Source organism: Sinohyriopsis cumingii, chromosome 10, assembly GCF_028554795.1.
Source record: "Sinohyriopsis cumingii isolate HCF-2022 chromosome 10, ASM2855479v2, whole genome shotgun sequence".
In the NCBI taxonomy this organism is placed as follows: Eukaryota; Metazoa; Mollusca; class Bivalvia; order Unionida; family Unionidae; genus Sinohyriopsis; species Sinohyriopsis cumingii.
The window spans coordinates 17,135,763-17,151,714 of NC_142970.1; the positions used below are offsets into that span (position 1 = coordinate 17,135,763).

The window sequence follows — 15,952 nt, forward strand, 5'->3', positions numbered from 1 at the left end:
CCATTAACATACCAAATTTTGTGGAACTCGGACAACAATCATGGGGGTTATTCATTCTATAGAAAATAAAGTGGGTGAGTTTGAAAATTAGAGGCAATAACTTTACTTAAAAACTGACAATCAAATTCCATAAGAATCTCATCACTACCACCATGTAAACAAAACTTGGTTTAAAGTAATCAAGGGAGTTTATTACAACTATAAGGACTTAAAAAGTAACTCTGTGTGTGTGTGTGTGTTTGTGTGTGTGTGTGTGTAATTTGGATTTTTAATATTAAAAAAAAATTCAGTCATATCGCTACGATGTCTGCAGTCAGTTTTAAGTGATGTCTAGCACTGGGGCATCGTGAAACAGACATGTAGCATGATGTCCCACCCAGTCACATTATCCTGAAACCAGGCTGACCAGTCCTAACACTAACCTCTAAATGCTGAGTGACAAGCAAGGCAGCTGCTAGTACCATTTTTAGAAGTCTTTGGTATGACTCATCCAGGATCGAACCTCCCGCATCTCCTTTTTAAAGTAACAGAAAAGAGTGAAAGCCAGACAAGCTTAGCAAAATGCAACAAATAATTTATCTGCATAAAATATAATGCGAAACTTTATGAAGAAACTACTGTAATGTGAATTAAATCCCAAATAATTCTAAAATTTCTATTTCAAATCTAAAAGGATGGATTATTTCCAATTAATTCCAGTGCTGTAACGAATGAATTCCAATCTTGAATGTGCTGAAGTACCAACAGCCTGGAATAGTAATGATGTACAAACAGTCTTGATCACAGTGACATAATCCAAACTGTCACTAAATAAATTCACAATAACCCTCAAAAAGTTATCTAGTTTGAATGTATTACTAAGCACTTTGTAATTTCAATGAATAATTTATATAAATAGATCCTGCCACATAATAACTGAAATAAAACTAAGGGACTGATTCCACTCGAGATGTTAAGATAGGAATAAATAATATTTATGTAACAACTTTCATTTCAAAATCTAAGACACAAAAAGAGGTCAAGGATATTCTGAAATGATGTGTAAAAAGCATTATGAAATTTCCACCTTGCAGCCAAACTTATTTTCTTTTGCCAAAACTTATGGATTAACACTCGTACATCAGTTGACAATGTTTTGAAAGCAAGCAAATCTAGCATCAATGCAATAATAAATGCTGGGTTCAAATTAAACACTACACTCAGCAATACTTGTCACGTTTATAACACACCCTTTCACAAATGCATTATAAAGAGGGTTATAGAAGTTTAATGTGATACACAAAACTGGTACAATAATCAGTGGTCCAAAAGTCCAAGAGGCCTTTCTTCCTTACACAAGACTGGCAAAATAATTATTTATCCAAAGTGACTTTCTTTAACTTCAAGTAAAGAATGCTGTCAGTCTTTCTTTCTTAAACAAGACTGGCACAATAATTATTTAATAAAGGGACTTTCTTTTTTACCTAAAGTAGAGAATGTTGCCTGTCTCATGCTGAAACCTAAGAAACAGCTCAAGTTGTTCTGTGGTCTTGATCGGAACAGCCCCTCCCTGATTCAGTTTCTCAACTAGACTGTGTGGAATGACCTGACAAGAATAAATAAAAATAGTTTTGCTCAGGCTAAAGTTTGTCATTAGAGAAATTCCCCATGTGATTTTATTATCTTTTGCAAGACAGGATCACTTTATTTTTCATGATGACTTATTATTGTTAGTTTTAATTACATTCAACACATTTTATGTGTCTCTTTCTCACTCTGTCTCTCTCCATGTGACAATATCACAAATAACATAAGAACTGTAAGGATGATAACATACAAAATTATAACAAGAGGCTCAACATGGTCTTAGATCACTCATGTAGCTGAATCTGCTCAAGGGCCAAATACATGGTGTTCAACAAATATGACTAAAATTTTAAGAAATGTTCAAAACATATGACTAAAACCTCATCTTCATACAACCATCCAAGTGGAGTAGCGATAACGTTTTCTAGATGGCTGCTAAAACAGTCATATTGGGCATCATGTCAGCACTCCTTATATTTAGAACCAACTAAACATCATATGAAGTTATTTAGTGAAAACCTCATGTTGATAGGACTCTGCATGTAGGATATCTTGCTTGCTTATCATGCACACAAACAGTAGACATCATATACTTAAACTGGTAGAAAGATTACAGTATTTGGTAGAATATAATTTTCCCTTTCTTGTACCTTGATGCCAGAGGCTTTAAGCTTCATGAGTGCTTCTTCCAAGGGAAGCCAATTAGCAGGTAATTCCTCTCCCCAATATGGCTGCCCTGAGGCCAGTTGCCAAATCTGTTTTTTCAAGGTCTCTAACTGGGGGTCAAGCTGGGAATTGTCAATAGCAAGAAAACTCACAAGGTGTTGTAAGCTTGGCTTATCCTTCAAAATGCGGCAAATCTGCTGAAAATACTTGTTGACAACCTCTTCACACATATCCTAAAAGAGAAAGAATGTATAATATGGAAAACAACACCTGCTGATATAGTAAATAACATGTCAAGGTTGCAAGATACATGAAATGAATTGGATTTGAGACTGGGATATGAATATACAATTAGTATTGACAATATAATTTTCTGAGGTTTAACAAACAAACAATACACCTCTGTGTGTAGAAAGCAAGCTTCTTGGCATATGGATTACAATACCCCTCTGTGTAGAAAGCATGCTACTTGGCATATGGATTACAATACCCCTGTGTGTAGAAAGCATGCTACTTGGCATATGGATTACAATACCCCTCTGTGTGTAGAAAGCATGCTACTTGGCATATGGATTACAATACCCCTCTGTGTGTAGAAAGCATGCTACGTGGCATATGGATTACAATACCCCTGTGTGTAGAAAGCATGACACGTGGCATATGGATTACAATACCCCTGTGTGTAGAAAGCATGATACGTGGCATATGGATTACAATACCCCTGTGTGTAGAAAAAATTACAATATCCCTGTGTGTAGAAAGCATGATATGTGGCATATGGATTACAATACCCCTGTGTGTAGAAAGCATGCTACATGGCATATGAATTACAATACCCCTGTGTGTAGAAAGCATGCTACGTGGCATATGGATTACAATACCCCTGTGTGTAGAAAGCATGATACGTGGCATATGGATTACAATACCCGTGTGTAGAAAGCATGATATGTGGCATATGGATTACAATACCCCTGTGTGTAGAAAGCATGCTACGTGGCATATGGATTACAATACCCCTGTGTGTAGAAAGCATGATATGTGGCATATGGATTACAATACCCCTGTGTGTAGAAAGCATGATACGTGGCATATGGATTACAATACCCCTCTGTATCCAGAATTTCATCAATATTTACAAAATTCAAGGACTTTTTACAGTTGGGGAAAAATATATCATTTCTCCAAACTTTTCCCAATAGCATGGGAACCGTGTATGTAAACTAAGTATACTACTGCATACGGACTGCTACAACCAACACATCAAGCCATGGTGACAATGTATACAAAAACAAAGTGTGCTACTGCATACTGACCTCTACAGGACACATATCAAGCCATGCTGACAAAGTATGTAACCTAAGGATAATGTTGCATACTGACCTCTACAGGAAACATATCAGGCCAAGGTGAGAATGTATGTAACCTAAGGATAATGTTGCATACTGGTCTCTACAGGCAACACATCTAGCCATGCTGACAAAGTATGTAACCTAAGGATAATGTTGCATACTAATATCCACAGGCAACACATCAAGCCATGCTGACAATGTATGTAACCTAAGGATAATGTTGCATACTAACATCTACAGGCAACACATCTAGCCATGCTGACAAAGTATGTAACCTAAGGATAATGTTGCATACTAACATCTACAGGCAACACATCAAGCCATGCTGACAATGTATGTAACCTAAGGATAATGTTGCATATTGACTTCTACAGAAAACACATCAAGCCATGGTGATAAAGTATGTATACTAAGGATTCTGTTGCATGTTAAATAAATGAATATACCTGTTGTATTTTATCCACATGTGTACCAACAAGAATCACAGGTGGAGTCACTGGGATGCCAACATCTAAGGATGACACTGGGGTACTAGCTCCATGGGATTGCAGTAGAGTGTTAGCAGCTGGGGATGTCACTGCATTATGAGATTTAGAATCTGTTCCAGTTGCAGAGGACTGTGCACAGCAATGTACTGAATTGAGCCAAACTTCAACCAGGTCTGAAAGTGAGCAAAGACAAATTTAATTATATTTTACATTCCTTTACTCTGCAAGTATGACCCCAAGCCACACAGTAACATTAGAAAGGATCAGGGATCTTTCTTTCTTTAGCAGCATTTCAGTTAATAGTGGATTCACATCAAAGGCTTTGTTGTCTGAATGCATTATATTAAACTTAATCTGATTTAACTACTTCCTTAATATTTAATGATACATTCTACTTGTCAATTATTTAAGCTTGAATTACATAAAATGAAGTGGATAACTAATCTGAAACCAAATCTTTCTCGGGTTATGTTCCTTTGATAATCTCTGGTCTTGCAGCAATTAGCAACTTTTTCATTACTGGTACATATAATAATCATTAAATTTCTAGAATACTGAATAATGTAAGCTACAATCTTACTATCAGTTAACTGGAATGGATTAACATTATCTTGAACTTGACACAGACTGTTTTTTATGTTTCCTAGAAATGGATTAACATTACCATGAAAATGACATTACCTTGGACTTGACACAGTTTTACTCCCTCTATATCAAAGAAGCATTCATCATCTTTCACAAAATCTGTGACGTGCTTACTAAGATCTGTGACCAAGAGGTATATAGCACGCCATGTGAGAAAGGTCTGGTGTGTAGTGTAGAATACATATTGGCCTGCAAAGTCCCACATGCCCAATGCTGCATAGTCTACTAAACTCTTCTCCAGCTTGTCTGCCTTCTCAACAACCAACTGAAGGAATTCCATTGTTGCATCAACTTTATTGATTACATGTCTTTCACCCTCCTGAATGGTAACACCACTTGAATCTTTAGCTGGAGGACTCTGATCCACCTTGAATGAAGAGGATTCTCCTGGTTGATGCTTGGTATTATCAGCATCTTGCTCCAAGTATGACTCGGAAATGCTGGTTGATGTATCATCATCATCACTGTCACTATAATGGAGTGGACCACACAAATCTTCAATGGTCTCCCTTTGATAGATAACCTCTGTCTGACCTCTCTGCTCATTGTGGACTTCAGGCCTTTCAGTTTGATGGGTCAGGAGCTTCACGAGACGTTGAACTCGAAACAACTGTTCTGAATCTTTCAGAAAAACAGAAAGATAGATTAACACATATCCAGTCATTTTTGTAAACATTGATACTGGTACATTAGGAAGAATTATGCATTAGTACTCATGTACCTCTGGACAGGCAGAATCATAACACGCTTGTTTTGTTTCTTTATAAAGCTTTGGGATATGTACATTACAGGAAGATTTATGCATCATAACCCATGCACTTTCAACAGGAAGAACCATATAACTCCTGTCTTTGTATAACTTGGCGATTTCTACACAACAGGCTTAATTATGCATCAGTACTCATACACTTTGGACAGAATAAACATACAGCTCCTGTCATTTCTTTGTAAAACATGGTGATTTTTACACTATACACATTAGTTATCGCCATTACTCATGCACTTCTGGACAGGTAGAATCAGAAAACTCCTGTCTTATCTTTGTAAAACAAGGCGACTAGAAGGGGATTTATGAATCATTACTCATGGACCTCGACAGGCAGAATTATACAATTCCCATCGGTTCTTTATAAAACTTATGAATTTGAACAATATATGAGGAATTGTGTATCATTAGACATGCACTTTGGACATGCATAATTATAAAACTTGTCTTTCTGTGCAAAGCTAATGTTTTGTACACTGGGTGAGGAATTATGCATTATTACAGATACACTTATGCACAGGCAGGATCATTAAACTCCGGTATTTTGTTTGTAAATCTCAGAGATAATGATGGCCTACCTTCATGCTGTGCTATCCATTCCCCAGTGTCCAGAGCGATTTTGCAACAGTGTTTATATACATCGATTCCCTCTGTACTTGTTCTCTTGGATATATCAACCTGCTGTCCAAGGAGGCGCTTTGTTAGTGTTGTCTTTCCGACCCCATAGTGGCCAACTACCATGACTCGGATGTTATAAACCTTCTCCTTTCCATCTTGCAGAGCTTCTTTGTATAGCTGACAAGATTTATCATCCATACGAAGGATCTCCACAGGAATGACAGAGCCTGAAATCAAATAATTTCAAAAACTAATGTAAGACAAATTTTACAAAAACTTTTTTTAACAAAGAGACAAACTGATATTTAAAAGGAAAGTATCACATGTGTGCCATTTTATCTTTTGCCAAACTTTTAAAAATTAAAACACCTGAAAATGAAAGGTTCAAATTCATTAAATAATATGTTAAATCATTTTGTAATGATGTTATGCATATTTAATTTGTGTTGTATGTTGACTTTTCTCCTTGATTATATGCTATGTATATCTCTATTGTGTGAGTGACCTTGTCAGCAATAGAGGTCATAGCCTTCCTGACAAATAATATGTTGTAAACAAAAGGTACATAGTTAATACATCTCTATGGTCCTAAATTGTATATTAAGATCATTAATACTAGAGGTAAACAAGTTTACATGTATCAGTGTTCTGGACATCACTTGAGTTTGTTGACAACTTTGAGAATGTTCTAGAAATGAACTGTTGACCCTCATCCTTGTCCTAGTATTGTAATAGGTTTTTATATAAGATAATTATAGAAGCAAAGACAAGTAATCATTCCTATTTTAACATCAATATTTAGAGGATGAGTCAGTTTTAGTTAATATTTGAGAGAATTTATTTTATTTTATTCACTAGAATTACAAAAGTGCTCAATAGTTTTGGAGTTAATCACTATTTTTGGGAAAACTGAATCGTTATAATGACATTTAGGATAGTATTAGTGTGATACATCAAAATTGTCAGTACATCAGCACTTTCTTTGTTATTGACACATAAACACATTCAGAACAGGAATTCATCTGGAACACAAGTGGAGTCAATTCAAAACTCAGTGCATTGGAATCTGTGAAAGAACTTTTAGGATTCCTTGGGATTTAATTTACATTACTGTAAGTTCTTTTGAAATGTTCTTTTTGTGTTCTAGGAACAAGTAATCACAAAAATCTAAGAATTTCTTAAAATGGGGAGCTATTTCCAAATGCGCATACTCCAAATTTATTAGAGTATTTACTGTAACTTTGTAACAAATTTTGCTTTTTTCATTGGTAGTTCATCTAACCTGGCATTAGACATCACTTATGAATTCTTGCCTGCATATGGTGAAAAACTAAAAATTCTACACTCTTTTCCTTCTGCCATTTAATTGTACATGTAATATGCACACCAGCACTGATTATACATAGGTTTGCCTGTTGCTGTAGGGTTTAATGACATTTTTTCAGAACAGGATGGGCTACACATGGTGGCCAGTATTAACAGTGGAGGAAGAACCTGGTAAAATCCCGGAAAGAACCACCAACCCACTCGAAGCTAATAGCTTTCTCACATACCCACACTGGCCAAATCTGAGGCTCAAGCCCACATAGACAGAGGTGAGATGACAGTGATCCGTAATGGTGAATGCTTTAGACCACTCGGGGCCCCTGGTTTTCCTCTATAAATAATTTTCACAATTTCAAGTATTATTTTGTATTAAACTCTATCTACATAATTTATGATGAACAGTGGTATTGCAATTCAGTAGCATGCTACAAGTGGATTCGCAAATTAACAGGGTAAAATTATTGCAATTCAAGAAGTAACCCTACTTTTTAGTTTTTGTTTAGATTCTTACTTTTTCAGTTTATCTTAACAGTGAAATAAAAATTTTATACTGCACAGTGTACTTTTAAATGTGCAACTATGAACTAAGTTTGCAAGAGTTCTAATGCATCACTGCTTTCCAAGTGCACAATGTCAAAACACTTTTGTACAATTGTTTTGAGATTTGCACACTGTGATAGCATTTCTGCAAAATTTGCTTGAGCAGTGCGGATTGTCAAATGATGAGGAGGAAGAAGGGCTTTCAACTTTCAATTAATAACATGGTGACTTCAGAACAAAACCTTGAGAATAATGCCAAAATTCATGTTAAAACCAAGAAGAAAGATGATTCTTGATTGGTAATTCTGCATGTATCTAATGTGTGTGGTATTCAAGCAAAATAGGATATTATTCTGTATGTGTGTTGTGATGCAGGAGTGAGACTGTTGTGATGCTGGAGTGAGACTGTTGTGATGCAAGATTGAGACTGCTGTGATGCAGGAGTGAAACTGTTGTGATGCTGGAGTGAGACTGTTGTGATGCTGGAGTGAGACTGTTGTGATGCAAGATTGAGACTGCTGTGACGCAAGAGTGAGATGGATGTGATGAAGGCATTAGACTGTTGTGATGCAGAGTGAGACTGCTGTGAAGTGAGAGTCAAGCTGATGTTATGCAGGAATCAGACTTATGTGATATAGGAGTCAGACTGTTGTAATGATTGAATTAGACTGTTGTGATGCAGGAGTCAGACTTTTGTAATGATTGAATTAGACTGCTGTGATGCAGGAGTCAGAATGTTGTAATGATTGAATTAGACTACTGTGATGCAGGAGTCAGACTGTTGTAATGATTGAATTAGACTGCTATGATGCAGGAATCCGATGCTGTGATGCAAAATGTTATCCTTGACTAGATGGTTTCCCTCACAAATCTAAACATGACCACATAATTGTCCTTCAAACTCCATATCCCTATAATTATACTATCTATAAGCAATACATTTATGTCATAATGGAACAGGGTGCCTCTTCTAAAAAAAGAATTGAAAGGAATTTTTTAAAATAAAAAACAAGGAAAAGTACAGCCATATTCAGATCCAAACTAAAGAACAATACGGGAAAAACGGAACACTTGGTAGATATACTCAAATCATGACCAGGCATTTTTTCCAGTGATCCTGTTAAGTCTGAATATTTTTATTAATTTCATAATTTCCGTCTTTGTCGGACCTGCTTTTCTGATGACCTGTATTGCAACACATCTTGAGGCAGGCAAATTCTCTGCGGGTGATTCTTGCCTTGTGTGAGTAAATACATACTTGAATAAACTCTTAGCATCTAGAACATTAGTAATCCGATAATACTGATGCTAAGATTTAGCAAAGTAGAACAAACTTTTGATCAACAAGGATCAGGCCTAAGCCTAGAGGTCAGCATATTGCCTACTAAATTTGCAGATTTCCAGTGATATTTTACAACACTAGCCTCTCACTATGGCTCAACTTCCTCTTGTATCGGTGCTCTTTTTTAAAATCATTTCAGATGCTTTAAGGATTAAGAAGCACATTATCTTCAATTATAGGAGCAAATAAGAAATTCAAAGGTCCAGTGGACTACTGTTGCTTACATATTACCAGTCAGCAGCTAAACAGAATCAGTCAAGGACCTCAGACCAGCGTAAGGTTCAGGTCCTGTGGGAGTTGAAATCCTCCTGCTTAGGCACAGATTCCCTTTGGACATTCAAGTCTACATTTTACCTCTACTTTAGGGAATAACTACAGGTGATTTTGCTGAAGATTTAATATTTTCTTCCTTACATTTTCTATCAATAATCATCAACCCTATGCTCTTCACTGGTGCACACTCCAATCAAAATCAAATTTCTCTCATCCAATCAAATCTTAAAACAACCACATACCTTGAAATATGAACAAGCCAAATGTGTACATTCCTAAATGACTGATGCTTAAATATTTTATGAATGGTTACATTGCCACTTTAATTTTATCTACTGTTCTATAAGGCAGCCACAGATGTGGGGTAGATAATATGTCATACACACAACCAGCGTATGTAGCTGTGCTATAAAGCACCAAATAAAATGAAATCTAATGGTCTATATATACTGGTCTTATGTCAGAATCAGAATTTTGTACATCAGTATATATTGTCTAATGTACATACTATAGGAAAACCTCACAATACTCAATTTATTACTACACTTGTTACACTGCATGTAGTTACCGTTACCTTGGTTATCAACAACAGAATCCACTGGGACCTGTACAACTGGAGGCACCTCTCTCTCTACGCTTGACTGCCCTTGATCTACCTAGATGACAAAAGAGAGATCAATTAGCTGACATGCACTTACAAAGAACCATAAATAACATTGCTACATTATGGTGTATAGTCATGCCTTGGCCAATCTCTCCATTTACACTATGCCCTAATCCAATGGGCGGTAACATTGGCCAAGCAGGTAGATGACACTTTAGCTTGAGACAGAAACCAGGAGCCAAGGCATACAATAGGAGACAGCAGACCAACCCTACTGCTGCCTGCTGAACTCTTGTCTTGTCTTGTCTCTAAGGAAACTGTGCAAGTTCCCATCCTATTGCCGAGTGCAGATGGAACAGAAAATCTGGACAAGATTATGCCCAGGGAAACTCCTCAGCCTGGAGAGAATTGTCTCATCTGCACTGTCAAAAAGGCTTGAGACAGCTCTGGGTGAACATAGCAGTCAATTTTGTCCAAGCCTCCTCCTCCATCACCTAACCTGACTGGTCGGAAGGAATCAGAAACCCTAATGGAAAGGAAAGGACCACTGCCACTGGTTCCTCTGGGAACTCAACTGAGTCCACTATGATGGTGATGAAATCATCGTCCTTAACCCTCACCAAAGGCAAGAGGGGTTCCATTGTCCCTGTCTAAATGGGGTTGTTCTCAACTTGAAGATGCTCATTGGGGTCATGGGACTAACCTAACTAGTGGGCCTCCTAGGCTAGTGGTATAACTGAACCCTTAATTGATAATCTATGCAGAAAGTTGTTCATCCTTCCTTCTTTCTGACTCCAGCCAGAGCTGACAGAGTAAGTCTGTAGCCAAGTGCCACATCTACTTAACCTTAAAACTAAGTGTTACCTCTGGGGGCTTAAAAATTGTGTAAAACAGAAGAAAAAAACGAGCATTCAAGTTTACCAAATGTAAAAACTTAAATAAAACACAAAATCAAATAAAGGCCAAGAATAAAAAAAAATGTACAGCATATGAATCCTTGGATTGTAATTCTAATTCTACTTGAATTATCAATTTCTCACTAATCTGAAATCTGTTCCAAGGTATTCCGATACTAGAATGCTTATGTGTTGCCATGACAGCACAACAAAATTTAACACAATTATTGTTTTTCCTTCAATGAAATCTTGTAATAAAGAATATCACTTAATACTGGACAGTTTCACTTAGTCAAATGTAATTCACTAAATATTCAACTTCTTCAATATAATCACATAATCCCACAGTACTGATTGTTTAAATCAATGGCTGGGATTGATCACAATTAGCAGTTTAGAAAAGTTTTTGTTGTGACCAGTGTCCTCTCATCCATGAAATCTGAAGGTTTCAGAAATCAGAGATAGATATCCTCTGATCAAAGAGAAAGAAGCTGGTCAGTTGTGGAACATGAGCCAATAGGGCTGCAAGAAATAAGTGACACCTAGCCGTCAAACCTCATCACCTTTCCTTAAATGCATTTTGAGTGTATGGTCATCTATATTACAAGATTATCTCCATAACTGCATCATCAACTTCTTTCTATTCACTGCATGCAGGAAAATAGCCATGCATGAAAGCATACTTGTTATGGATATGGATGGGAGATCAGTAATTCATCTGTTTGGGCAGCATTAAGTTCACTAAGACTTGTTTGTGTATATCTACCACCAGTTACCCATTATTTGTCACCTAAAGTAACACCCAGTTGAGTGCTAGAGTTGATGGCCCAATCAGTCAGGTCTGGGAATAGCTAGAGCATTGATGGCCCATACAGCCAGGTATGAGAACAGCTAGAGCATTAATGGCCCATGCAATCAGGTCTGGTAACAGCTAGAGCATTGATGGCCCATGCAGTCAGGCCTGGTAACAGCTAGAGCATTGATGGCCCATGCAGTCAGGTCTGGTAACAGCTAGACCATTAATGGCCCATGAAGTCAGGTCTGGGAACAGCTAGAGCATTGATTGCCCATGCAATCAGGTCTGGGAACAGCAAGAAACAGGTGGGCAGTTTATTTTTCCACTTGTTGCAAATAAATCCACCATCAGTCATCTTAGACCACACTGTGTGAAGCAGTTGGCCTCTCATTTAAACACAGCTGCCTTCCAGAGACTGTATAATTAGTTTCAAATCTTAAAGGTTAACTATCTGAACATTAAAGTCTGTAAGAAGCTGATTTATTTTGTCATACAGTTATGGTCCCTTATCCCTGGCAATTCTGATCATTAATCCAAGCAGTCACATTCTGTTTCATAGCCGTTAATAAATGTAGTCACATTCTGTTTCATAGCCATTAATCCAAGCAGTCACATTCTGTTTCATAGCCATTAATCCAAGCAGACACATTCTGTTTCATAGCCATTAATCCCGGTAGTCACATTCTGTTCCATAGCCATTAATCCAAGCAGTCACATTCTGCTTCATAGCCATTAATCCAAGCAGTCACATTCTGTTCCATAGCCATTAAACCAAGCAGTCACATTCTGTTCCACAGCCATTAATCCAAGCAGTCACTTTCTGTTTCATAGCCATTAATCCAAACAGTCACATTCTGTTTCATAGCCATTAATCCCGGCAGTCACATTCTGTTCCATAGCCATTAATCCAAGCAGTCACATTCTGTTTCGTAGCCATTAACCCAAGCAGTCACATTCTGTTTCATAGCCATTAATCCCGGCAGTCACATTCTGTTCCATAGCCATTAATCCAAGCAGTCACATTCTGTTTTGTAGCCATTAACCCAAGCAGTCACATTCTGTTACATAGCCATTAATCCAAACAGTCACATTCTGTTCCATAGCCATTAATCTGCATTCACATTCTGTTTCATAGCCATTAATACAAGCAGTCACATTCTGTTTCATAGCCATTAATCCAAGCAGTCACATTCTGTTTCATAGCCATTAATCCAAGCAGTCACATTCTGTTCCATAGCCATTAATCCAAACAGTCACATTCTGTTCCACAGCCATTAATCTGCAGTCACATTCTGTTTCATAGCCATTAATCCAAGCAGTCACATTCTGTTTCATAGCCATTAATCCAATCAGTCGCATTCTGTTTCATAGCCATTAATAAAAGCAATCACCAGAAGATACAATTCTCCCTACTTAATTTAGATTATAAAATTCTTAGCAAAATTTTAGCCAACAGAATAAAAGAGGCAATGGAAGAAATAATTAATCCCCAACAAACATGTGGTGGGAAAAAAAGTGACATTTTAAATAACACACTTTCAATCAAAACCATTTTTGACTACATGGAGGAAAATAAAATAGGAGCTGCTTTCATTTTATTTTACCAGGAAAAGCCTTCAATAGGATAGAAATAAATTATATTATAAACGTTGTAAAAAAAATTGATTTTGGCAAAGGGTTTATTAATTGGATTTTTACACTTTATAAAGGCGTAAGCTCCCAAGTCCAAACAAATGGTGCTAAAACTAAGTCTTTTAAAATATCAAGGTCAGTCAGGCAAGGCTGCCCCATATCCATGTTGTTATATGTTTTAGGAATTGAAGCATTACAAAGAGCAATACAACAAGATGACCAAATAAAAGGAATTAAGATACTTAACATGAATACAGAATGTAAAACTTTTCAACCCACGGATGATTGCTCTCATATTACAACTACCAAATCATCATATTTTCATCTTATCAACCAATATACTAATTTTGGAAAAGCCTCTGGCTCACAAATTAATGCAAATAAAACAGAAATCCTACTACTTGACAATTGGAAAAATAATTCACATGGAATAACCAATGAGCAAATAAGACACCAAGTAAAAAAAAAAGTGCTGAGAATAATTTTAGGAAAGGATAATAAAATACTTAATTTTGCACAAATTAAAAAGAAATTGGAACATCATAAGGAAATCTGGACAGACAGAAATCTCAGTTTTACACACAAAATTGAAATAGCTAAGTCATACCTTTACAATTCAATATGGTATGAACTTAATGTAATAGACTTTGAAAAAATATACCTGGAAAAATTGGAATCAATAATATTGAAATTTATTTGGAATAAGGTTTATAGAATATCTAAGGACACACTACAAAAACAAAAAAACAGAATTAGGGGGGCAAGGACTGTCCAACTTGATACAGAAACAACAGACTAATATAATGTACCGACTAAATAGTTTAACCCCTAAACCTACCTACGTTTGGCAAAAACTATATATTTACTGGTTAGGAAAATCACTTACTAATAAAATTGATATCCAAAAAATTAAAAATCTAAAAATATCAGTTAAACCCCCCAAAAGTACATACAACATAACCTTGACAATTAAAAAAATTTCAATCAAGTAAAGATTTATGGCAAACTACTGATAAAAAGATGATAGAAAAACAAATAACACGCACAACTAATTACAAACCCAACCATATTGAAACCAAAGTAACAAATGTAGATTAGCCAAGTGTATGGAAACATTGCAAGGGGATCAAAGAGCCCAACAAACAAGCAAACATGTATCTTTATTTACACAATGTGTGGTGGACAGATGAAGAAGCCTACAACAGAAACATGATACCCCACTTATCTAAATGCTTTCTTTGCAAAACTGCAATTGACAGCAAAAATCACACAATACTAGATTGTACACACCTCACCAACCAAAGACAAAAATTAATAAATACAATTATTAGAAAACAAGGTAACTTCAATCCACTTCAGCTACTCTACACCAACCAAATTAATGACAAACAATTATACATGGAAACAATAAACTTTATATTTCTGGCAATAAATGAGAATAGGAATAAAAAAGGTTAATAAAACCCTATTAAAAAAACACATTAGAACAGTCTGGATAGCCTAAAGGCTAGTTCAAAAACACCAGACTTACACCATATATGCACTAGGAAATTTAATTATAAAAAAACACATTAGAACAGTCTGGATAGCCTAAAGGCTAGTTTAAAAACACAAGACCTACAATCTCATTTTAGGATGTTTTCCATCACGTCCGCATGATAGAAGATTTCAATCCGTTTCTGGCTGTAAGCTAGAATACAGTTTTAGAACTAGGTGGCAATCATTAGACCAATCACATGTAACACATACTTCTTCCTTCAAGAAAAAGAGGATAAATATATCTGCAGATTTTTGGAATCCGCCGCTGTAGCCTCTCTTTAATACATGAATTACACATGTATTACAAAAATTTAAATCAACAACCATAAAAGAAAACAATCTGACAATTCTTTAACAAAAAAAAAACAACAAAAAATAACATTATTTTAACGGCAGGGTGTGGTGATGGGAATGTGAAAAGTGACACCTTGACAGGACACACACTGACCTCTCCATTAATAACCAAAAAGAAAATAACAAATATGGCTGAACTTTAGAATTTATTTCAAATTTTTTAACTGTAAAATATGAAGTCTTGCGTACTTCAAAATGACTTAAATTTTATAATTCATATGACAAAAGAAAAATCACGACGGGTCCGCACTGGAGATGTCAACCTTGACACCTAAACAGGACTCTAGCTGCGGGCCCCAAGTGATTTAATGCTAGATGCATAGACATCAACAACTCATTATAAACAAAATTGTACAAAATTAGAAGATAGTGGCATAGCAAAATAGTGGGGATGTCATAACCTGACACCTTAAAAGGACCCACATTGACACCTCCAGTAACAACTCAAAAGAATAGCAAACATGACCTGATTATATAAATCACATAATATTTTAACCTTACACTTTTAAGAAAAAAATATCTTTGGCTATTAAGAATACAAAACAAAAGATA

The 15,952-nt window shown here is 36.1% G+C and overlaps 1 protein-coding gene across 1 annotated transcript in view; it reads right to left on the bottom strand.

Annotated features, from left to right (window-relative positions):
- The window catches only part of LOC149789659 (uncharacterized), a 127,178-nt gene that overhangs the window by 27,020 nt on the left and 84,206 nt on the right, over positions 1-15,952 (bottom strand). Inside the window, exons 6-11 of the mRNA XM_089971675.1 lie at positions 10,154-10,235; positions 6,059-6,325; positions 4,751-5,335; positions 4,028-4,242; positions 2,217-2,465; positions 1,464-1,585 (exon numbers count right to left, since the gene is read on the bottom strand). Of these exons, the coding sequence (XP_089827801.1) occupies positions 1,464-1,585; positions 2,217-2,465; positions 4,028-4,242; positions 4,751-5,335; positions 6,059-6,325; positions 10,154-10,235 (1,520 nt within the window). The remainder of the gene's footprint in view (positions 1-1,463; positions 1,586-2,216; positions 2,466-4,027; positions 4,243-4,750; positions 5,336-6,058; positions 6,326-10,153; positions 10,236-15,952) is intronic.